This window comes from Epargyreus clarus, unplaced genomic scaffold (genome assembly GCF_041222505.1).
Source record: "Epargyreus clarus isolate Ecla_fem2 unplaced genomic scaffold, WU_Ecla_fem_2.2 ptg000001l, whole genome shotgun sequence".
Classification (NCBI taxonomy): domain Eukaryota; kingdom Metazoa; phylum Arthropoda; class Insecta; order Lepidoptera; family Hesperiidae; genus Epargyreus; species Epargyreus clarus.
Genome location: NW_027332209.1, coordinates 6,412,447 through 6,439,637, shown reverse-complemented (window position 1 = coordinate 6,439,637; position 27,191 = coordinate 6,412,447). Strand labels below are relative to the sequence as shown.

General features: G+C 34.5%; 1 protein-coding gene across 1 annotated transcript; it reads right to left on the bottom strand.

Moving 5' to 3' along the window:
• Positions 1-53: 53 nt before the first annotated feature.
• On the bottom strand, positions 54-26,869 carry LOC140743792 (uncharacterized). Its single transcript, XM_073075382.1, has 13 exons — positions 26,575-26,869; positions 17,693-17,726; positions 16,514-16,654; positions 15,667-15,714; positions 10,751-10,892; positions 9,878-9,961; positions 7,072-7,205; positions 5,805-5,941; positions 4,643-4,797; positions 3,152-3,230; positions 2,271-2,433; positions 1,616-1,778; positions 54-926 (listed from the first exon to the last, which is right to left on the bottom strand). Exons 1-13 carry the CDS (start codon positions 26,586-26,588, stop codon positions 751-753), a joined length of 1,470 nt encoding a protein of 489 aa, XP_072931483.1. The 5' UTR covers positions 26,589-26,869; the 3' UTR covers positions 54-750.
• Positions 26,870-27,191: the final 322 nt, after the last annotated feature.

Below are 27,191 nucleotides of genomic sequence, written 5' to 3'. Positions count from 1 at the left end.
TAAACCATTTTTTTAGATCATTTTTTGTACCAAAACATAGCAATTAAGCTTTATCAATCATCATAGGGCGCCAATATATTGAATATATTAATTCCATAAGGGTAGTAATTCATTTGTAATATGATTAAACCTATTATATTTGGAGTTGCCTGCAAATTAATAAACGATGGATGTTATGTACCTATTATTTAGAAAAACAGATTTGTCAATATCTCAAACATTATCTAAACTATCTTCGTATCACAATAACGAGAGGTGACTCCTTAAAACTACTGGGCAAAGAGGAGGAGATATATTTTCATTAAAAATACAAATCCTCACAATTTGTCACCATACTTAAAACTATTTATAATAATTAATTTAATTATTAATTTCTTGCCATTGAAAATATTACCAAAGTATTATTCATTTGAGCTCTATTTTTCAGGTAAGTCTGATCAAATTGGCACTATTGGAGGAGATAATAAATTAGTGAAGTATAAATCGGGCTAACATTCTTAGGGTTCCGTACCATACTAAATATACCTATTTGAGTTAAGTATTTACTATTTCGATCTAATTTCAGACATACATCGTTAGCCCCACTTCGTATACTTTGTGTCAATTATTTGTAGCTTTAATAGCACTCATTAAAGTAAAACATATTTTAAACTACCTCCCATCGTTATTTCCGATAGAAATAACTTTAAAGGCCACCAAAACTTCACATAACGTCTTTCACTTCAACTTGTCCGTACACAACAACCAGTTTTACTTAATCCGTCCTTTATGGGGTACGTAAGCGTGGATAGGGGTCCTGGTTTCTCGTCGCCAACCGCGCGCGGCGACTAACACGGCGCCCAACAACGCCGCTATGAGGATACCACATGACACCACCATTGCTGATAACGCTGACGTCTTCATACAGGTTTGGCCTTCAGCTGCACCTGAAATTAAATAAACCATAGATTCTGTATATTTATAATCACTTTTGTAGTATTCGACTCTAATAATCTTATTAAATGAGTCTACTTTGTAACCACGTAATATTTCGTTTTCTTAAAGTACCAAAACGGACGATATTGGTGAGGATATTTCTTTCGCACAGGTTTGACGAAAATTAACTATTTGACAGCTAACTTTTATTCCACAATCATATTCATTCCAGCCTGGAAAGATAATTATAAAAAAAATATTGTTTAATCGAATCATAACGTCCATTTTTCAACATAATTTAACGTACGGATGAAGGAAATAGTGGAAAACTGCGGGACCAATCTAAAACTTTATTAACGAGCATGGAGTAGAGCTGAAGACAGGTATACTAATTATAGTTTATTAATGTTGGTAGAACGATCTATAGTTTGACTCCGGTGGCACCACCGCCTCACCTATTTCTGCCTATTAACAGCAGTGTTAAGCGCTGCTGAGTTCTGGTTTGAAGGGTGTGGTAAGGGAGACATACTTTTCCGAGGCTCAGGGGGAGTGGCGTATCTGTGGCCGACCTCATGTAGGAATCGCAATCTTATCTGGGGCAGATGTCCATAGGCGGCAGTAACCACTTACCATTAGGTCTGCTACTCTTTAGTTTATGGTGTTATGTACCCAGAATGTAGATTATTATTTTATTTCTTACCTGTGTTCGCTGCAAGTTCAGCATCATCCTCGCCTTCCTGCAGCACCCTCAAGGACTGGAAGAGCGAGATGTTCTCTGAGAGGCGCGGCGCCACGCTCGCAGCTTCCACCTCCACTGAACGCTTCTTCACACTCTTCATGTTACGCCAGTGGCATGGTTGCGACTGTAAATAATATGCTAAATTGATTATTTAAAAAAAAATCATAACCGATAATTTACAAAACCTGAGTTACAAGGAGTAAGGACACTGCGACTAAGATATTAATAAGTATCTATGTAGGTACACATTTATGTTTGAGGCTTAACAACATTTATTTCTATCACCCGGTAAAACATAAAATAAAAAAGAACTGTCTGTTTCTTATATACCTACAAATTACCTACTACCCTATTCTCAGCTCATGTCCAATTTTTATTTTTATTTTTTGTGTATGTAAGTTGTAAAATTACAACTTTACTTTTAAGCTTTAACCTGCAAACCGGCCTTTTAACTCGATGAAGTGACTCTCTCGTTTCCTTAATTCAGTTCAGTATTTTTTAACCGTGTAGTTCTTTTTCTTTCAACTAATTTAGTCATAAAAATACGACACGTATTTTTAAACACTAGACACCGTATTCTACAAGTACCTACAATATGAATTAAAATGGCACTCACAGGACAGCGACCATGACACATCCTCACATCACACTCGATGTAGAGCGCCGGGGAACCAGTGAACCTGAAGGTCTTCATGTACGCGTACACCTGCGTCTCGAACACGCCGGACTCCGACCACGAGCCACGGAACCGTGAAATCAATTTGTCGTCCACTGGACAGCTGCAATCAGTGAAACGTCTTACTTGAACTCGACTCGGTAACACATTTCTTGGAGCATAAGTCAAGCGAAACGGCAAAATTTTGTAAGGTAGCAGAATTTATCTATTAATCTTTAGAGAATAGCCGGAAATACAGTCCACCTGATAGTAAGTGGCTACTGTCGACTTTGGGTATCTGTAATCAACACCAGATAAGATTAGATTCCTACTTGAGGTCGGCCAGATGTGCTCCCACCCCTGAGGACTAAGCTGCATTTACCATACACAATGATTCTTCTGTTAACTTCAAGAGCATAATTATATCGGTACAATATACAAAGATAATTATCCAAATAGCTACACTTATCATTGTAGTGCCTGCTACTTCTAATAAATCTATGATCAGCCAACAACACTTGTGTTATAATTATAATGTAATCATAGACAACGTCCCTTTTCTCGGTTCTCTATCTCGTAGTCACTTTCTCCACCCACGATTTTGATAACATTAAAAATCGTTGTTAATATGTAAAAGAACGTACTAAGCCGCACGTAGCTATCTCTAAGGGTTCAATTGTATCAGAAATAAGCATGTCCCTATCTGAAATAGCACTCATATTCCTTCCTTCTACCCCTCTCTCGATGACAATTTCAAAACTTGTGACCTCAATTGTTTGTGAATACTAAAAATTTCCTTTGTTAGCTGCGCCGAAAATAAGTAATAATCGTTAAATATTTACCCGTATTCATCAATGAGCTGTATCCGCTTCGCCGCACCGTTATGCGCGAAGCAATCATTCACAACTATGTCGAAGCCATCTGAAATTAATTTTTATTTGAGAAAAATAGCAAACGAACGTCCGCCTGATGTTAACGTTATTGCAATATGATGTATATTCAACATCACTAACCCATTATTGTCCCACTACTGGACATGGGTCTCCATAGATTAGTGGGTCTCCTACCAAAATGAGAGGGATTAGATTAGTCTACTACGCTAGCCAAATATATGTAGATTAGTAAAGAAATAGTACAAACTACTACAAGTTAATTCCAAATGCGGTACTGTCTAAGTAGGTTTTAATAAGATAGCTGACTAAGTTAGAAGTTCTCATGTAAGTAACATTTGCCTACCTTATGTAGGTATGCGTAATAATATGAATGAAGATACTGTAGGTATATCTGTGGGAGAATGCTTTATTTTATATATAAATATTCCCTTTTTAAAATCACATGATATTAATTTCGAACTACCGCTCCGTATTAACAATTGGCTACCTGTATCATGCTATAAAAAGGGGCGCGCAACTGTCAACAGATCAGAAGTTGTCCAATAGTGGGCACGGCACGGTGGTGCTCTGAACTGTTTGGTATTTTGCTTGGGTGTTATTGTTACTGTGGTGGCATTAACGCTTATTCATTTAATTATTTTAACTATAATTTTTATAAATATTGGTTAAATTAGTTGAATCGAAATACCATTGTAGATCTACCTACCGGCGCGCCCACACATCTATCAACCCTTTAAAGAAGAACAGCAGCTCTATGCTATCTACTGAAATCTGCTACTAATGGAATTCGTAATTGAAAGCACATCCTTCATTTTCTAAACAAGTTACTGACCCACTTTAACTGAGTCATTGACATCAACTGCAACTGTTTTAAGCGAAGAATTCGATCACCAAGTAAGATCAATGAACTTAGATTCCTGAATATTGATTCATAGCACGCGATTGAACGGGCAAATCGTTAAATTTCCCGCCCTTGCTGTTACGGATGTTACGGTATTCCATTGATTCATACGTTATCTTTAAGTGGAAGTTACGATTGGTTCTAATGTCACTTTTCACTACACACTACAGTTATTGTACGGTTACGTACTATGAAACCTACAGACACAAAATATGTAGTAACAAAATTATCTTATTTTTAATGCACACTGACATTAAGGCGACCCAAACCAACATACGTGATATGTAAACAAAATATATGCTACGTAATTTTTTTTGACCTAGCATAATTTTTTTCATAGTCGTATAGTTATTTTACAAATATTATCGAGGTATACAAGTCGGTCTTTAACAATCAAACCTATAAGAAAACTTTGCTTATTTTTAACTCTTATTCAACATAGGTATTAATATAATGTAACACAGCTAATAATAAATATCTCCGTTATCCTTGATTCATCTACGTAATCCAAAAACACTTATACTATTCTTCCTACTCACCATAAGAGCTTCTCATATAAATGAGTAAAGTGAGCGGATCCCCGACGCGCACCGGACCGGAGACCCGGGCTCCGGTCGCGCCGTACCCGGACCGGATCTCCATGTAGCACTCCGGCGGCTGTAGTGTAAACACCACTGGATTGCCTGTTGCCACTCTAAAAAATCATAATTTTATACTTAGGGGAGAGTGGGGGAATTGCGGACACATAATTTCAAACATTAATAAAAATATTCTATTAGTAATAATTGTTTTCTGCATGATTTTTCTTAAACCTTATTAAATTAACATACTATTTTAACCATTATTCATCAAATTCTGTATCCTCTATTTTTACATTGAAGTCCAACTCAATACAATACAAATATCTCAATGTAAGCCACATACCATAAAAAATTTAAGCAACAAATAGGTACATATATAATCAACAATACATAAATATTTTTTTACATTTTTTATTTTAAATAATTGCCATGAACTGTGCACGCTCCCATTAAAAAATATAAAATTTACTGCTTTATTCATCTCTTGTATTAAATAGGTAGCTATTGTTTACCGATCAAAAAGCTCTTCGATAAAATCACGACAATGTAAGCAAAAAATATTACAAAGCTAAGTATGAAAAATAATATAAAGAAAGAACTAAATCGTAAGTGAAAACACCTAATATTTCACGGATATATTCAATAGTTTTTGTCCCTATTTAAACCTATAAAACTTTCTCCGCACGATTAGTTGCGATAAAGCTTTTTATTTCAGTGACCTCTGATCTCTAGCGTGAACAAGAATTAGGAACTTAACTGAAAAACTTGAAATCGATTCGAAATCAATATTTAAGTTTGTTCACGTCATGCTTAATTTAAACGTCTGATTGTTGTATTTTTGATAAAAAAATAAACTGTTGATTATTCAATTCATTGCACATTACTATTCCAACACTGCGTAGATACTTTATTTCCTACTTTCTTTACTTTATACTGACAACTTGAAAAAATATTTTCTAGAACTTAAGTTGTTTATTGATAAGTATATAGGGACTTACATATTATACTTAATAAAAATACTTAATATAAAAAACTAAAATATAAAAAGTAAAACGAATGCATAATATTTAGTGAATCTTGTTAAAAATTCTACATTTTGAAGAATTTTCAAATAACTTACTCTACGTCAAGAAACGGAAATGTTACGGTCTTCCAAAAGTCGTAACCATATTCACACGTAACTTTGAAGTGCTCGTCCAGCTCTTCTTCGATCAACGGGTTGTACTGCACTGTGATTGTGTTCCACATCAGATTTTTCTGTAAACAGTATAGAGAGAACAAAAACATTAATAATATCTTTCTTTCTGCCTTAACCTGCATTATAGGTATAGTCCGCGTAAAACTTCTAGTCCGCTCTGAATACAGAAATGAATCGCGACGCCATTGTCGCGTCGCAATATGACTATACCTGCTCGCAACAACTTCAGAGCGGTTGGCGCGGAGCTTCGAGGCGCGGAGTATAACTTTTAATTAAGATCTCAGAGGTCTGAAACGAATTCAGGATTAACTTCATGCAAAAACCTATTCAATCTAGAATTAAGATGTGCAAGTACCACGTAACTTCGATTTTCCTATCCCCTTGCTATTTCTATAATTACTTTAAAATATATACCTTATAATATGTGTTAATAAAATTAATCGTTTATTATAATAAGTGTTAACATTTTGAACCTTAATAACATTATATAAACATTATTTAAACCTTAAAGAAGTTAAGTGTAGTACCTAATTTAAATAAAATAACGGAGTTACTGGCGTAAATCAGAGTACAATACGGATGCGAACGATTAAAAAGGGCCGTGGAATGATTGTGTTTACCACTGATCCATGACATAATAAATGAAGAGTCACAATGACTAATTAATTTTACGGAACCTCGAACCCTTTCAATAGCTCTCCACTTATGATTGTGCTTTTACGCACCAATTTGTAAGAATGTTTAGAACATTATTTACACTTCATTTATTTTTATATACCTAGCTGATAAAGGCAAACAAGCATTGAGCCTACCAGTTCTGTCACCCATGGACATTATATAATGAACCTCGCTAAGATGTGTTCCTACCCTAAATACTTACTCAATGATTACAATAAATGCATCGTATATGTGTCTTCCGTAGCACACCCTTCAAACCAGAACCCAATTCTTAATGCTGCTGTCATTAGGAAGAAATAGGCCCTATCAGAGCAGTGGCCTATATTTTCTTTTGATATGAATTGTGGTTCAGTAAAATTTTAGTGTTTCGAGCGGGTTTGAGTACCCAAAACTCTCCGCTATGTCTACAGCATTGATAAAATCACTCTATCTCTACCACCTTAGTTATAATATATTTTTAGATAATTATCTTTCTAATATTAATGGTCCTCAAACCACATGAATCACTTACCGTAGGATGTTTCCGACTGTCGTCATGTTGACTATTCCTGCCAAGGGTTCCACATCGGTTGAGCTGTATGTAAAACTCGTAGTAATCGCGACCCGAGCCATTGATGTACATGCAATCTGGATCGTAGGAGTAGCCTGAGAATAAACAATTTATATAGTTGCTACTATGAGACGTTATCTAATAGGTAGGCATATGTATGTAGGCACAATAAATGTTACAGGAGTATTTTACCCCGGACTATGCCAAAAAGAATAGAATTGTTTATCGGTTGGAAGTACCCACAAAAGTGCAAGTAAGTCGGAATATTCACGACCGCTTTTAGCTTAAACGACTTTAACTTTAGGGTGACCCTCCATAAGCAAGAGCTGAGTAGGCTAATATCTTGTCGCTTAAGTTACTGATCAGGATAGAGTTACTGCCGATTAAACGGTATTTTGGTACTGAAGAAAAGCACATATTTACCAAAACCAAAAACACGAAACATCTGTCAACGTCGATTGTCTACAGTCGGCCTTAAAGGATATCAAAGTCATCAAAACGTAAGAACTACTTCACTCTAAAAGTAGGTGTGGCAGTGGAATCTACCCGGTCGAATACTCGTTCTACCACATCTACAATCTTTTTAATCTACGTTTATTACCATGCTATTACCAAAGTCCATAATCATATCATGCAATTGAAAATGTATGTACTATAGAACTTAATGTTACCTTTCAGAAAAAGTCGCAACCTCATTAGAATTGACCTACCTCGAACTATTTGAAAAAGTAATCTTTTTCTTCTAAAAGCTTTTAACAAGACGAGTCATATCGTGAATTGTAATGTGTTATTTGAGCACCCATTATTTTCTACGCTCTTTCCGAACCATTCTTTCGTACCCAAAAAGTGAAATGTTAACATTTATTTGTCTAAAATCATCGTTTCTAGGTAACAAGGTTGCCGAATTCGGTAAAGCAATGAATACTACCCATCAAGGCTTTATTTAATTACTGTAACGTTTATTAATAACCGAGTATTTATACAGCAACCCGTTTGTACAGTTAACGGATTTTTATATTAATTGTTTGTCTCACGAATGACTACACAATGTATGGGCTGTTATCTCTGTCAATTGTTAAGAAAATTGCGTGTCTACACATTCAGTGTACGAGAACTGATGCAAATTATGATTTGTTGCTTATATTGTATTTAAAACAGACGTAAGTGCTAACACATTCACACGATACGGCATCGCATCGTGAAGCGTTACGACGTCGTGTAGCTGCAATGTTACATCAAGACAGTTCAAGAAAATCTATGAAGGGCAAGGGAGAATTTTCAAGACAAAAATTTGTAACGCAATCCTACGTTTTATATTTTAAAACTGATTGCATGGACATTTGTAATCAAGCGTAGATAAGATAAGATTCCTAAATCTACCTCTGGAAGACTAAGTTGGAACGCTTCAGATAAATATGTCTCCCTTATCACACTCTTTGAATTAGAAAATATCAGCGCCTTAACATTGTTGTAATAAGGCAGAAATAGGGGTGGTGGTGAGACTTTCGAGGTACAACCACAGAGGGCTCTACCACCTACATTATAACAACTAGTGGTATACCTACTACTACTATTATTGTATTGTATTAGTAGTGGTATTAGGTAGAATTGGTGGTGATACGATACGACGTCGCATCGTGGGACATCGTATCGTATCGTATGTGTGTTAGCCCTAACTGCTTGCATGTGATCAACACTGTACAAACTGAATTCTCAGGTATTATAATGGAGAACACATGAGTCGAGCGTGAACTTTTTGCGAATCAACATACCTATTCCGACGTACCGATTTAAATATTTTCACACATTATGCAAGGTTCATAGAGTGTCACTCGCAAATAACCACTACAAACGCCATTTACGGCTCTTGGTTACGGACATTTGCGATGTATGTCCTAATACATTTTAAATTATTGTTTTTGTAACAAAAGACATTGCTGCAAATTAATTCACTGTTTTAGGCTATGACTTTTTGGAGTAATAGTAGCACTACATCGGACGCAAATAAAATAACGCTGAAAATAAGGTTTCTGCTCTTAAGCAACACATCATGATTCTCCGTGTCGTAGCGGTCATGGACACATACAAATACAAGTACACAAACACCCAGACCCAGAAGAGAAATCTAAATCTATCATTAATAATCTGAAAAACAAAGACAAAACAAAGTCAAAATACTTTCTACTCGTAAATAAAAAAATTAAACTCGTAAATAAAATAAGTAAACGCAAACAACAAGATAACATATAAAAAATTAACATACTTCTGCGTATTTAAGTATTTCTATACTAGAAGAAAGTGTTGAATGAAAACACTGTAAAGAAGATCATCTTACAATCTAAGATCACACCATGGGAATAACTGCAACAACAACTACTTGTAAATGGCGCTTATCTAGTTAGAGAGCGGTAAAAAATATTTAATTGGATCTAAACGCTCTATTACGTTATTGTTCTAAAAAGTTTATAAACACTGTTGTTCCAGCTCGAACAACAATGAACAACAATAGGTAACAAAAAGTCGTGATACACTTATTAAAATTTTCAAGACTTCAGATCACTTTAATTATTCAAATTTAAATCTCATTTATTCAAAATTAATTCATATAGAATACTTTTTGAAAGTCTTTGAAATAGTTTTTGAAAATAAGTATACATATTCATTTTAGTTATTTTAATAGTAACTTAGGAACTTTTAAAAAAATAATAATAAAAAGTCACATTACCGTCAAGCTTTTTATAAATTTAAGTTGAAAATTAAAACTTACCTGCAGAGTAAACCAAGCCTGCAAACGAGCCGTTGAAGCCAACCCGTATTTTCATGAAGTCATCTTGACATTCCGCTTCGATATCTGTCAAACAAAGAAGCTTATTAAGGAGATGAGTTAAAGCACAAAGTAAAATAACTTTTGACTGATTTTACACCTATTAATATATGAATATATAAAAAAAGCATAATTGTATTCTTCGCATTTATAGATTACAAAGCATTGTTGATTAACCCCGATAATGTTTACTCTGAGGATTGACCCCATTTCGAATGAATACTGATATCTAGTAGGTACATGTCAATTTATTTTTATCGCATGAAATATCCTCTGTAAAACATTACCATTTATTGTTTTATTTTATAATAAATAATATTTAGATGCTTGTAAAATGAAATTACAGGAAATGTAGGCTCCGTAGTTCCGAACCTCGCGATATCTGATTTCAATTACAAAACCAGGTGATGTATAAATAACATACTGCCTATTAACAGTGTTAAGGGCTGCTGTGTTCCGTTTCAAAGGGTGTGATACAGGAGACTTGGAGACGTTCCAACTTAATCCTCAAGGGAAGCAACGCATCTGTGTCCAACCTCAATTAGGAATGTAATCTTATCTGGGCTTGATTACAGATGTCCATAGGCGGCAGTAACCAGTTACCTTCAGGAGGACTACATGTCCGTCTGCTACTCCTATACCAAAAAGAAAACATATATCAGGTGATTTATAAATAACACCTACAGCTTTAATTGGGTCCTGGGTCTGATGTCTAATCTTATCTGGGTTTGATACCAGTCCATAGGTGATAGTAGTCAACCATCTGGTGTACTGCATGCTGATATTTCTATATTAAAAAAAAATAAAGGAACTTACATTGGACTCTACTCCCATTTGTCCGGTGCTTCCTGTACTCCCTCTCCCAGGCCGGTGGTTCGCGCCACCCCGCCTCCCCAACGGGGGATCGCGGCTTTATACTCACAGGGATGTAGCTATTCTTCTCTGAGAGGAACACCACCTGTACAAAAAGCACGGTAATTATTAATGTTAATTAAATGAAAATCATACTCAGAAAGAATGGGTATCACGAACGCTTATGTAATTTATATTTAACATTATTTTGTGATGCAACTGTGGAAGGTAATGTTTTTTGAGCGTAATTATGTATGTCTGTAATGTAATCTCATTCTTAAGAACCTTAATGGCTACAATTTTAATTTATGAGGTGTTGTTGGATTCGTCTAAATTGCGGGAGTAACCATATACTTTTAAGCTGTGAGGTTTTTGTTTTTATATTATAGTAGTAATTAATAGTTGCTATTGCATTTAGTTATTTACACAAAGAAGCCAATTTTAGGTAGGTCTGTATTTTAAGATACTTTTAATTATTACTTATATCAACTAAACTGATTTTATGCAAGACATTATGTTTGATTAAACCAATACTCACAAGAAATAACACTTATTTATAAAACTAAGAACAATAAATGTTACGGTTAACATTTATTTGAACGTGTAGATTAACTGCACACAGTAACGCCGGCGGAATCACGATAGCCCTGAGATAGTGTTCGGTTACTAACTACTAACAACGTCCTTCCGGCAGCGCGACTGCCTCCCAAAACACGCGAGGACAATGTAATATAATACATAAGTACCTACATGTATGATTAGATGTATTTTTCAATTCTTAGAGCCACGAGTACACCTTCATTTACGACCCGCGTGACGGAGCGGTCACCATATCGGTCTGACGCACAAAGGGTTTCGGGTTCGATCCCCGGCCTGACAGATATCTGAATAATGAATTTAGATGCCTATTTTGGGTCTGAGTGTATAGCTTTTATATCATCAAATTGAAAACAAATCATAAAATTGTGATAACTATCTATAAGTGCCTACTTAGACACGTAAACTGTTAAGTGTTAAGAGTTCAAACTAGGTAATTGAAAATCATTAACATCATATTGATTATGAATAATTCGAGTGGTGAATTAGTTCAAGTGCAATCACATCAGCGTACTCACAAGTCGTGACCATTCCACTAAACGGAGTTTACTATCCCATTCACATTACTTTCAGCCTGATCAAACTGTATCATTATGCGAAAGCGTTACCGTAAACCGAATGCATTAAACTAAATAGAATTTCCCTATTGGGTCATCAAAGCTCGCAGATTACATCCATTATCGAAAAAAAATCAAAACAAACTAACGAATTATTGTTAATGCACCATTTCACAGTCACGACCCTTGAAAGTTTTGCACAAAAACGTCGTAAAGTAAGTATGTCGGGGCGGTTCGCACGGCCGCTGGCCTGCACGCATTATAAAATTGGGGCAGTGGACTAGATCGGTATAGCACTGTCGCCACACCACTCCGACAAATTGATTCCGATATGAAAATAAAACACACAACGCTCAATGCGACCGCAGATGTGAATTAAATAAATAAGTCCATGCCAATCCAAATCGGGTAGATCATTTTAAAATACCAGACCGCATGATAAATGTAATGCCAACGCACAATTTTCTCTTTAAATTAGCTAAAAGAAACTTTTAGCACTGAAAGAAAGAAGATGCTGGAATGTGATGGTTAGAGTAACATTATACTTATTTATAATCAACCCCAAAAGGATTAAATTTTAACTGGAGAACTGAGTTAAAGAATCTTCTACAATAGTCTCTGCGTTAGTCGCCATTTCAACGCAGAATACAGCAATATGTACTTACAACTGCTGCATAAATGTCATAATCATACCTACGAAGGGTTTTTGTAAAAAAAAAATGTAAAAAAGACAAGCAAATATTTTTGCACTCTTTACGGGCGATGAGTACAAGCAACTTCTAAATTAAGTTGTAAGTTACGTTAGCACGTAGGCAGCATGCCTGTAACGTGTTCGATATGATCTTGTATTTTCATTCCGACTCACTGGCCCGGTAAGCGCATTCTTACCGTAAATTCATTGTGTCAGGCGTCTTAATAATATATTTCGTATAAATTTCAATTTTATGGGAAGATAAGTATTAAATGTAAAGCAGTACAATGCGACCATCGTTCATGGTTAACGTGCAATGTGAGGCGAAGAACAGCTAGTTCATCACAGGCCGGCGACGCTGGGTCAGAGATTGATATCTTGACACATTCTGCTACGTTAAGCCTACATAGTAACAGAATCCATTTCCCACAGACGCACTGCACTGTTCAATAATGCTAATCTAATAATCAAGAACGCTGGAAAGCTCGATTAACGCAATTTACTGCAAGTATGCCGTCCACACGCATTGTTTAAGCGATATACACATACTTATTATCATTTAATAATAGGGATGGGTATACGTACATACGTATAATTATAATAGGATGTCTTCAGTATTGTAGCATTGTCGTTAAAACGTCGATATAACCAAACAGATTGGAAAGGCCCTTCGCAACGTGGGCCAGTGTTATTGTATATCTAATATTGCACAAACTGGACTACCGGTGGCCTCTCATTGAGACGCTACAACTGCCAGACCGAGTTGAGCAATCAATGTGTAACGGCCGACGTAGTTTTCTTGCCTTGATGCATGAAAAAGTAAACAAAACAAAGAACTAGACTAACAGGTAATTTTGGTGACACCTCAATACCAAACTTTTTATTAGCTAGTTATCCATCGCAGCTATTAATGTTCATTTTATAAAGGGCTTAAGAAAAACTGTCGACTTGATTAAATTTTACTTTTTTGAAATATATCACAAAGATTGCCCATCCATCAATCTTAAAGTGGGACAAAAAGTGACCTTAAAACTTTAGTGTCCAAACCGAGCTTCCATTTATAAAGTTCGGATGCGAACTGTGACAAATTGTAGTCACTAGTTAAAAGTAGCTGAGTACAGCCGTATAAACTTTTTATCTTCACCGTGTCGTTGAACAAATGGAAGTAAATTGCCACCTTTTACACTGTAAACCTTTCACCCAATTCCCTGTAATTGTGCAGTCGCGATTAGCAGATCAGGTAAGAATAGCTTTTCAATCCTAAGCCACAAAACCGCTGAGCGTTTGAGTGCAAACCACATCTTACGATTCCATATTTTTTAGTCAAAAAGTGAGAGTTAAGGCCGTTGTAATGAGAGCACTTACTTACTGACACTTATTTTACTAATAAATCACTTCTTTTACGTCCCCATTTCGAGCACTTAGGTAATTTTTACCTTATTTTGCACCGTGCCGTCTAACATAATGAAGCTATTGTGATTTTCTAGGCGAGAAAAAATTAACGCAAGTTCTTATGATTCCGTCGAACTGCCTCCAAAGCCTCCAAAAAAGTTTTTAAATACGTAACTTCACCGCTTCAAGCTAAACTCTGCTTTTAAACCTTGATAAAAAAATAAGTTTCGCTGTCAAACAGATGTAATTAATTTAATTTAATATATACATTCCTCATGTTATAGCTTGTTTGCAATTATAACATTGTTGAAAGAACAACATCTAAAAAAGAAATCGCTTTCTTATACTATAATTTAAGATAATTGGAAATTATAGAGATTTTGACGACTTTTTGACGATTTTGAAGGTGGTAGAAACCTTTGTGGTTTGACTCCGGCGGCACCACCGCCACACCTATTTCTACCTAATAACAGCAGTGTTAGGCGCTGCTGTGTTCCGGTTTGAAGGGTGTGGTAAGGGAGACAGACTTTTCCGAGGCGTTCCAGCTTAGTCCTCAGGGATAGCGACGCATCTATGGCCGACCTCAGGCAGGAATATCTAATCCTATCTGAGGTTGATTACAGATGTCCATGGGCGGCAGGAGCCACTTACCATCAGGTGGACTGTATGCTCGTCTTCTACACCTATATTATATATATATATATATATATATATATATATATATATATATATATATATATATATATATATATATATATATATATATTTTAACGTAGCATCTACTTGTTTATTTAGGCTAAATATTGTTATTAAAGTACATCTAGTGTTATATTTTACGTTAATGCTGACCTAAGGATTTTTAATAAGAAGTGGTTAAAAAGCAAGCAGTCCATTCGATGTTACGTGGCTACCGCCCGTAGACATCTGTCACCAACTCCATATAGAAGAAATGTTCTACCGATCACAGACGTATTGCCACCATTGAGGATTAAGATAGTTGGCTTATAATCACCTGCCATTGCTTCTACTGAAATGCAACTGCTTCTCGTTAGAAATAGGTATGACGGTAGTACGTCCAGTCGAACCACGCTAGTTTCACCACCTTTCCTGTACGTTATATCTTTATTGTTCTTCTAGTTATATCTACTTAACTATGCAAGCCTCTTCACCCAAGGTCGAATTATGTATGCATATTGAAAGCGAAATATCATGTTATGGACACGCCATGCATGAGCTACTTACATATAAGCAGCTTTGTCGGTTTATGCAATGATCATATCATCGTAAAATGCTAGTTGAAATTAATTGTTTATTGTAACATATTACCCAATTTCGTGGCTAATAAAACAAGTGTGTCGAAAATTATGTCGTTACACAATGCTCTTTTCCGGCAAAAAATTATTTCTATTTTTTTATCCAAATTTATGCTAGATATAAATAAATGCATTTATTCTATGCTGACTAGTCTGGTGTGCGCCTCCATTTTTGTCATGTAAACATCAAATCGTACTACCTATAGAACCTACAAACCAGTTCTTCAATGACAATTAATTATACCATCCAAAACCCTAGACGTCTTATTTATCTATAGGATACCTAAAAGTCGATAATTAGTGAACTATTCGGTATAATTATTCACTCACCGGATCCTGTTCACTGCCATCTGATTTAAGAGCTTCTCTTGTTTCATTCTGAAAAAATAAAAAAATATTGAATTATACATTACGTTATGTACCTACTATCTTTATGAAAACATAGATACTATATTATATTGGCAGTAAACTCTGACATAAATATATAGCACAATGTAAAAAGTAGTTACAGCCACAAGTTGAAATGAAATGAAATGAAATGAAATGAAATGAAATGAAATGAAATGAAATGAAATGAAATGAAATGAAATGAAATGAAATGAAATGAAATGAAATGAAATGAAATGAAATGAAATGAAATGAAATGAAATGAAATGAAATGAAATGAAATGAAATGAAATGAAATGAAATGAAATGAAATGAAATGAAATGAAATGAAATGAAATGAAATGAAATGAAATGAAATGAAATGAAATGAAATGAAATGAAATGAAATGAAATGAAATGAAATGAAATGAAATGAAATGAAATGAAATGAAATGAAATGAAATGAAATGAAATGAAATGAAATGAAATGAAATGAAATGAAATGAAATGAAATATATTTATTTTGTATAGGCCAACGGCGGCACTTACAAATTGTCAGTTACAATATTTTCTTAAGCTACTACCGGATCGGAACGCGAGTTGAAACTCTATCTCTCAATGATCACTCTTAATTATGTGCGTATTAGTAATTAATGTTCACTTGGTTTAACAATGACATAAATGTCCTGCAGGCGGACACTAATGACTTGACGATGACGTATACGAAAATTTGTCGTTTAATAATGACCCGTATAGTACCTACCTAATACCTAACCTAAATATTTATTAATAGATAAACAAAGTACTCTACCTTAGCACCTGATGACGTGGGACCAGGTGGATCATCTCCAGAGCCTTCGTTACCCTCGCCCGATGAGAGCAACGACAATTCTGATGATGATTCCGATGACTCTCCAGAAATGTCGTGCGTGTGCGACGCGGCTTGAAGTTTCTGTTGACATACAAAATAGTTTTATAACACTGTATACCACACATGTATTTAATAAATAACTACCTAATGTATATGTTTACAATACATGTATGTATATGTATATGTTTACAAAACATAAATTTTCTTTTTTTCCGAAATTATAAATTTCGTTGCTGAATCTTATTTATTATCTGATTTATCGAATCCAATCATAGATTTTACGATTCATACTAAGTAGTTCGAGTAAGTAGCTAATACTCGTAATAATATACCAACACTGCTACAAAATTGTATTTATGTTTTACTGTAACATACACTATTTGTAGCTAATACTTTTTACAATCGTTTAGAACTTTATTCTAATTCAGTAACTAATTGAATTCTTAGACCAATTTCCAGTAGAATTTATGTACTTTAAACTAGTAAGGTATACATGCCCGTAGGCGGCAGAGGCTACAGGTATTTACTACTTATTACATACAAAAGTAAAGTAATATATTATGTAAAATAAATCACATTGTGCGGGAATAATTGTCTACAGTAAAAACGTTTGAATTAAAATTGAATGCATTATAAGTACTTAATCACAGTAATTATTAAACGGCTATGCGAATATAGAGCAATTAATCATGTGAACTGTTCTATCACTTAGAAGGAATGAGAGTTCCGTGCATAGTGTGCATAAGAATGTACATGTCTTTTTACACATTGTTTGAATGCACGCAATACGACCGTGCCACGCACCGTATTTATTTTATACAACGCTGTTTATTCTGCTTCTCTTTGTTATAAAATATACTCGTAATAATATTTAATTAACCGACTTCAAAAAGGAGGTGGTTATCAATTCGGCCGCTATCTTTTTTTTTTTATGTATGTACACGAATTACTCCGCCGTTAGTGGACCGATTTTAATATTTTTTTTTTCTTTTATCTTTTTGTCTATACTCCATCTATCTTAAGGCAAGGCACGCAAAACCTACTGGACTAATTCTAATGTACTTTACGTCGAGACGCCCTTTATTCTAGGGTCTGTGCTAAAATAGCAAAAAAACTTACTCTTGCAAATAACAGGCAGCATATCACAGTTAATCTGAAACCAAACATTCAATTATTTTATTAAGGCATTTAAGTAGAAGGTAGATCTAGTCGACTTGCACTAAAATATTTACTTAAAATATAAGTACATTATTAAAACTGCGACAATGAGGGATTAATGTGCTCTCAGAAGCACGAAAGAGCGCATGAAGTTACTAACGGTCACCCATCCACTCTCGACCGCGCTCTTCGTTGCTAATTTTATAGATCAGTTACGGTCGACTTACGATGATAAATTAGCAAAAATAAATATCAATATAAAGGCAAATACAATTCCAGTGAGTGATACTCGTAATAAAAGTCGTGATATTTTATAAGGCAAAGGTCCTTAATAACCTCATCATCACTAAAAAAGAACCAACCATGCAAATGGAACTAAACGAAACATCTACAGCCCTGGGGGCCTACCACCATCTTTTAAAAAGATCAGGTTCAGGAAAATTTGCGCAAACTTTCTGCATTCACCAAGGGTTGACTGGTAGAAAATGCCATCAGGCATTATGTTTTGCCCTTTTGTAGCTTAACTTTCTGTTAGTGTTACAATAAATAAATAAATAAATAAAATTTGATTTCAATATTGCATCAACATATTTTTTTGTACCACGACCTCCTTAAAACAATTTTGTTTTATTCCTGCCGAGTGAGGTAAAAGAATGAGTAATTTGTCTATTTCTTATCCAAGAGGAAACGAGACATCGAAACTAGCGTTATCTCTTTGGTACCACGGTTTTTATTCTGTTCCGTCATACACATTTCAACAAACTTAAACCCTTATTCATTTTACGCTTAACCATTGTATAAAACCAACTGAAATTGTCATACTTTGCTTAAAAAGTTAAATTTCATGCAAAATCAAAGAATGCATAATTTCGACCGACATAATACAAAACTGCTTATCGTTATATTATAAAAAACAATCTTACTTCAACTAGGTGGTACGAAATATCAATGTATGATTAAAATAATAATGTTATAAGAAATGGTAGTAACCCCCTGATCGTGATACAATAAGATGGATAATCTTATCGCATCAGTGCGACTTATTGTTTTATCATAATACTGAGGCTTCTGTAAGTAATGACGGGTCAAAAGACACGGCAGGGTAATGACAGGGCGTGGAATTACTTCGAGAATCAATATCGATGCCAATTACTAAATAACATGGATGATATCTTGGAATTGTTAAATCACGTGCGGTAGCCGCTCTAAACATTGTAATTCAATTTTGAATACATTGTTCTACCATAATGGAGTCAGTAAAAACTAAAGAACCTACTCCAGTTATTTTTGTCCCGAAGGCAAGGACCTTTGCTTCGTCTGATTGCATAGGCAATAATTTCGCCATTTCTTTGTTTTTTTTATTGTTCAATTTTAAACTTTGTAATGCTGAACAATTGTATTGTTTGTGTACCTATAGCAAAAAGTACTTATTTTGCAAATGAGTTATTATTATTATGTTGGGTTTATTATATTAATTATATTACCTACTATAATACTTCTTATCTACTAGGCACAGAAAACTGAAGCACACAAAAAAAAAGATAATATCGATGTTCAAATTAACACTACAATCAGTTTTAACTAATATCCTAAATGGAACAACGGACGCCAGTAAAAAACATTGAAAATGTTTGAAAGTTATTTTTTATATTGACCATACAGTTTGTTACACTAGGAGGGCAAATAATAAAACACATAGGAATTGACAGTAAAATCATCCACATGATTAGATGTCTACAAAACTTTACAATCTTTTTTACATTGGATTAAAAGTACCCTTTAGAATTTTCTCTCACCTGTACCTACTCAAATATTTGTTTACATATTACTGTGACTGATAACTACAGAAAAAAATATTCTGAACCGTTCATAATTCACTGCTCAATGAATCCGAGCTTCATGAAGCAATTACATTCATTTATCATAATTTCCCAGGCCTAAGTCAGTGAACTTAGTCATCGGCGTCGAAGCGTAGCCTTCGTCCTTCATTCAAAGTATTTCACAATCGAGATGAGAAAACCGACAAATCATTATTACTGGGAAACCAACAACAATTAGATATGCTTAATGCTAAATCAATATAAATATATTAAATTAAATTGCCTATTATTTTAATTTAACATTATAAGCTTGTATGTTTTACACGATGTTTATTATACCTACCTACATAATTTATAGATAAAGTCGCGTGTGTTTTTTTTTTATTTATTATGTTGGCCTGTCTTTAAAAAATTGTGAAATGAAAATAAAGTCACTTAAGATACTTACTGTGCAATTACTGTGTATTTCATGGGTCTATATTAAAAAAAAACGCAGTGGTAGCCTAGTGATTTTTCAGTTATGTGCGTATTACAAATTAAATATGACTTGCTAAACGATGAAGGAAAACATCGTGAGGAAACATACCTGAGAGCTTTATAAAAAAAAAGTTCTCAAAGGTATGTGAAGTGTACCAATACGCACTTGGCCAGCGCGTTGGACTATGGCCTAATCCTTCTTATTATGAGAGGAGACCTGTGCCCAGCAGTGGGACAGTAACGGGTTGTTGATGATGATGATATTACAAAATTATTTCAGCTTTGATGTGTCAGTTAATTATTAGGGTTAATATCAGACCATTCCTGTATTCACAAGTCTTAGACAGAAATGCAATTTTGTGGTTTTTGTAAGTCAATCTTATTTCCTGGAGATTTCCGGACTCATACACACAAATAGTGCCTACCTGTTTTTGGAAAGGTAAATGAGCATAAGCTTAATCATAATGTAAATTTGACTCAATGAGTAAAGAGATAGATTAGTTATTCAGCCAGTGAACTTTGACCAATGACAAAATCGTGATTGGGAGCGCAATTTATCGCAACTGAACGTTCCCACTCAGTAGTTAGCTCAGTTATAATCGTTATTGGGCTTCGTGATCGAGATCCGAAAGAATCAATCCGTTATTCGTGCATCGGAGGGACATGGCGTAATTTTCAATTTGAAACCCACCGGTCATTTGTTTACGGCTTGCCCGACAACCGTTGGTCGTTGCGTGATGGCATTGCCTACTTTTGATTTTTACGTTTAAAAACAATTCATTCCATGTGTCTCATTCTTTGGCATGCCTACAGCCCAAGCGACTTGATGGAATTCAACGTACGAGGTGTCATTGGATTCTAAATTGTGGGAGTAACATAGGGTATAATTTTGGGTTAATGTTTTTCTAATAATTACTAATATAAAATAAGTTTATAAATACTAGCGGGTACGTGCTTCTGTATAGTTGTCTGTATTATATGTCTTTTGATAATGAAAACTCTACGTAACGAATATAGGGCTCGAACACAAAACTGCGATGCGACGCGATGCGAATTCGCAACGCAGAAAATTGCGATGCGAATTGCTGCGATGCGATATCGTGCGGCGTAGCGTGTCTCAGGGTGACCAACAACAACAACCACTGTGCGATGCGAATCAATTCGCAAGTTCTTGCGATGCGTCGAGGGAGCTCGCAGATGTTTGCGATGCGACGTCGCATCGCAGTTTTGTGTACGAACCCATAGTCTTAGGCGAACCTTTGGACATTATTCGCGTAATTTAAATTGTACTGTAACAGGAATCTGATATTCATTTCGTCTCGGTTTAAATCATCTTTATTGTCTTAAGAAATAACAACACACTCACGTATAAGAAAACTTATGCTAACTTATGAATTTAAAACTTAGAGTTACTTTTATTACTAATTTATGTTCTATAAATAAATAGTTTTTGTCGTAGTATTATTATTCGGTCATAAAATAGTACATACACTAAATACACCCAAATTAAAAAAATCTGTAACGGTGACATCGTCTACGGTAAGCGGTCGCCCGGTGTAGCGCGCTCGTTTATGTCTTTTGTTCTGTCTACGATTACGTTATAAAAGCTAAGCTTTGTATTATTCAAACTTTAAAGACCTTTGCATTTCCCATTATTGTAAAGTAAAAGCACGTTTTAAATGCACGAAAAGATCGACATACTATAATCTATTCGCAATAACAAAAACATCGACGTGGCTCTACCGTTAAAAGAACTGAGGTCTAAGGAGACAATAAACTAAAACGGTACACTTTTTTGCAAATCTACGTTTCGTCAAGATAAAAGGTATGAATGATTGTTTAATTTGGTTTTGTTAAAATATCTGTGCCAAAGTTAATATTCATACGATTTTACGAACAATGGTGTTATTAATGTTGAATTATGAATATTTGACGTAAAATATATTTGATCCTCGTTAAAGTATTTTGTTCTCATTTATGTGTGCATCTTTTGCAAGCTGACAATGTTAATTTAGATTATTTTATAAGAACTGTCAATTTTACAAAATTACAATTAGAATTGTACTTCTTTTGTAAATTCGGACTAGACTTGAACCCACCGCAGCCAATAATGATCTATAGCCTTACTTTGTCTGTTACTTAAAAAGCTCCTATTTTTCTTATACAATAATGATAAAATTAGGCAATGGAAATTGGTTTACTATTTATTTCAAAGAGAATTATAACAATACATTATGCACGGTGTTCGCTGAGTAGAGTAATAAACACAACATATTATAGAAAGCGATTTTTTTACAGATAAAATAACATTTTAACAAATAATTAATTTGTGTGGCTCCGAACAATTTACAATACAAGTGTTGTGATAATTCGGAACTGAGGTCTGGCCTCGTGCGGTTTCCTACATCTGATGCGACCTCATTACCGCTTCCTCACACCGGTACTAGGCCACTGGAGCATTATTGTAATTATAACAACTTTATGCAATATTTAATGAGTAAAATGACACGCGGAAATTATTTGATAACCTCTTGTTTTGGATTAAAAATGTTAATGTTGTTGCTTCCGTTTTATAAGGTACTTACCGCTGATTCATTTCTGTTTTGTTAATACATTTTATAAAACTGTGCTTAAAATATTTTTCTAAAGATAGCCTTTATCATTATACAATATGTTTTTTTTTTATTGAGAGTGAATAGGCGTTTTCTAGGCAAGCGAGCTTCATCCTAGGCACTCGTTTAACATCAGGAAAGCTTGCACTCAAACGCTATAATGGTCTATCGCACGATAAAATAATGCTTGTCAAAATCGTAATATTTTTATTACATATAGAACCTACATAATAGATTATTATATTGTGTTCCAGTTAAAATGAAGTAAGCTCCAATAAGACATATTAATACTAAAGAATTCTTCAAAAAACATAGATAGAGAGCATCCAAGAAAAGAATTCTAAGCCTGGCTTAGGTCTGGAATTCCAAGACAGTTTGAAAGGCACGTCAATTGCATTCCGCTCGATCACCTTTAAGGGTGAAATCGCTGAACACAAGCTGTGGCGTGGGCGGCGGGCGGAACGCACCGTTACCGCGACACGGCACGCGTCGTGTGACAATGCGGCGTTTTACACTTCTCTGTGGGGATAAAGCTCTGGCTTTAATATAGCGGGTATAATGTTGTGTTAAGAAGAAAATTGGGTCTTAAACAAAATACTTAAATTCAAAAGTATAATAGTAGTGATATGTAAAGAAGCGCATTACTTTTATTTAACTTTTAATGGGTGAGTTAAAAAGAACTATGTCAATAAAATTATTTTGGCCTTTTAATTATATTAGGTACCTATAAGTTAATGAAAGAAACCTTGCAGAAAGCAGTAAAAATAAAATTAATTACATGAAAAACGCAATTATCTCAATTCATATAAATTACATTCACGCTATATTATGACATTTTAACACAGAATAACTTGTGGCATTAATATAAATATGGAATGTCCAATCAAATTTATTGAAGTTACTTAACACCTTATTCCGCAATTACTTCAAACTAGTTGCATTATTATGTTTACTTAGTACGAGATTTTTTTTTATATAATATAAGAGTAGCGGACGAGCATGCAGTCCACCTGATGGTAAGTGACTACTGCCGCCCATGGACATCTGTAATCAACCCCAGATAGGATTAGATAGTCGAACCATTAAGGGTTCTACCACCTCGAACCATTAAGGATTCTACCACCGTACAAAAATTTACAAAAGTTTACAATGTTAAAATGTTTAAAGATATATCTGATTTATCTTCGAAGTTTTAAGTTCTTACAAAATAACGCTGCACTTATCTCCAAAACGCTATATCTCAACCATTGCCTTAATTTTCAATGAGTGCCTACATGTTCAAGTTACGCAGAGTTTGTACGCTACGCAGACGCGAATAGCAATTACAGCGTCGGTTATGAGTCATGACTGCTCTAAAATACTATATTATAAATAAATCATCGGAAGTTGAATATAAATGTTATTATAATGTTTCTTTTTATAACACAGGAGTAGCAGACGAGATGGTAAGTTGTTACTGACGCCCATAGACATCTGTAATATAGGATTAGATATTCCTACCTGGAGTCGGCCACAGGTGCGCTACCCCTGAGGACTAAGCTGGAACGCCTCGGAAAAGTATGTCTCCCTTATCATACCCTTCTGGTTTAAAAGGTTATGAGGCTGAAATGAGGTTATGAGGCAGACATAGGTGTGGCGGTGGTGCCGCCGGAGTCGAAACACATTAAAAGATGATTATAATTGAAATAAAAGCATTTGTTTTCAACAGTAAGTATGATTCTTAATATGTCAAACTAAATGCAAAAGGGCAAATACCATGCTAAAATCTCTTGAAACGTGTCTGTTAGAAATATATTGCCACTTATTTGAATGGCAATTAAATTGTAATAAAATTGGGCCTATAGTTAAAACTACTTTATCAATTCTGTCTATTCCGTTCTGTATCTTTTTAATTATTCAATAAGTAGTTTCGTTTTTTTTTTTACCAAATACATAAAAATGAAGTAGGCTAACCTGTGTGAAATTTAACAGTTAAAAATACATTCACTCATTTTGTGATAGGATATTTATCTCTTTCTTATAAATAGTCCATTAACAATCGAGGTTTAAAATTTAACTAAGCGTGTAGTCCATTACGCGTTTAAGTTAACTGGCGAGTTTTATGTGGTATCCAAATTATATTTTAGTGTTGTGGAAAATAGGCAAGTCGATTTGGCATCGATTAATCGAAGAATCGACTTTTTGTACTAGTCTTTATTATCTATGCTAAACAATAAATTGCGTTAATCGAAGATTCGACTTTTTGTACTAATCTGTATGTATGCTAAAGAATAAACGAATCTTGAATACCAGAAAATTGACATTCGATTGTTTCTCTCATTAAACTTAAAAACTTGCTTCTTTTTCATGTTGATATTTGGTATTCGTCGACCCAATTTTAGGCGGCACAGAAGATTACTTTTCAGCGATATATTCCATCAGATGTAATAAAATATACAGAAAATCCATCTGTAAGAAATCAATCTTCTAGTACTGGGTACTTGATCGATTTTTCAGACTTCGATCCGAATCGATTTCTAAATCGATTTTTGCCCAGTGGAATCGCCATCCCTAGTAAGTAAGAGACGTAGTTTTCCAATCATGCGTAGCGGGGTCACAGAACTAGTACAATCATAATTTTCATGGTGTAGAATCGACTGCAGGCTACGAATCGATTCCTGTAGACGCTGTCTATGAACCTACTTATTCTGAACCGACGTATGTAGGTAATTTTATGAGAATTCCAATGTTGTTAGTGCCTGTTAGCCATATTATTATTATTATGTTATTCATTAAAATAGTTTATTCGAATAATGTTTTTTAAGTATCATTTAAGTTAGGTATATTTACGAGGATATGCATAATTAAAAGATATATATAAAACATATAGTTAGGAAAACTTTGAAAGCCGAATTTGTGTAGGATAGGGTTCATAGCAACCATGAACGCCGCCCCTAAAGCAAAATATTAAAATGAGTTTCTAACATAATAAAATCGAATCTCTTCACATACACAAAAAGTACCTAATGCTACACTACTAAAGATGTTAAGTGGTAAAGTTCCAATATGCTTTTAACTTTTAAAGCCATCGCTGAGTACTAAGCTGGAACGTCAGTACATTTCTAAGCGCATCCTTCAAACCAGATCACGGGAGCTTTATACTTCAGCTTTTACACAAAAATAAATGTGGCATGATAAATAATTGTACATGAACTATGAAATATGGTCCATGACCTTTTAATATTCCAAAATATAAAAAATACAGGATATATCATGTATTATATATCATACTCAAAACATCTAATCATTAAAGATTACATTTTCAGGTATATATTTAATTATCTTTATCTAAATAATATATTTCTAGGTCATATTTCTCACTTGAGAGCCCACATCTAGATAGCTCGGAAAGATACGTGTATCCTATATTATAAGTATCAAATGGCAAAATAAATAAAATCCTAAGGATATGGTATGTACAGTGTAATCGCAAATACACTATTATAGAGTTTTTGAAACTTAGTCGCTTTTATTCGTTTAGTCCCTTTACATTTAATTTGACCTTAAACGTATTCTCAAAATAAACTATGCATATTATACCTACAGATAAAGAACTTTTCACACTTTCCAAACGTACACATTCATAAAACACAATGAGGTACTTATTATGTAAATTAAATATCCTTTGAATATCTTAATATTCTTAGATCTTAGATATACGAGTGTATACCCAATTCATATCTTATGAATATTATATAAATGGATATCATAAAAAGTTTGAACTGAACCGGTAACTAAGACGTAATCTGAAAAAGCGTAGCGCACAGTTATTACACGCTCAACTATAATTAAACTGAACCGTTAGTCAAATAAATTGTAAACAATACAACCAACCTAGAAAAACAAAAGTCAAAATCCTGCTGAATTTGAAAACAAAAAATGCGTAAACACTTACCTCAGATTGAACATTTTGCACAAATAGTTACACTTAGCGGTATTTTTACGCACTTTTACGCTCTACTGTCATTAACACACTACACATATGGCAACATCTGTTTCAATGATTTCGGGTAACACAGTTCTGAAGTTCGCGTGTTGAAGTTCGCGGTAACGTTCGCGTATCGCACGCGTCTCTCTCGACGTCTGATGTTCAAGTGGCGGTACGCAGCCTCCACCATGCCTTCTCGACTATGAAATGACCCAATCCAATGTTTCCCTCACGTAGTTCTCGCCTCAGTAGCTTACGGGCCTTAATCGCTTCCTAAATTATTCGAAGAAACGTCCAGGTGACCGCCGACTTTACGGTCAATCCGAAAAATCGCGTCCGCACAATTGACAAAGTCAACAAGCAATTAAACCTTGATAAATTAAAGCAGGAACTTTTTTCTATCTATTGAAGACTAGTTTTAATCGTAATTATTTCCTACTTATTTTCGTAATTATGTGAAAAGTAATTGTCGTGTAATAACGTTCATCAAACCACTTGACAGATTTTTATTGATTTTCCCAACACAACAATGAAAATTAATTATTTAAATCAGCCGTAAATATGAAAGTTATTTTAACTTAATC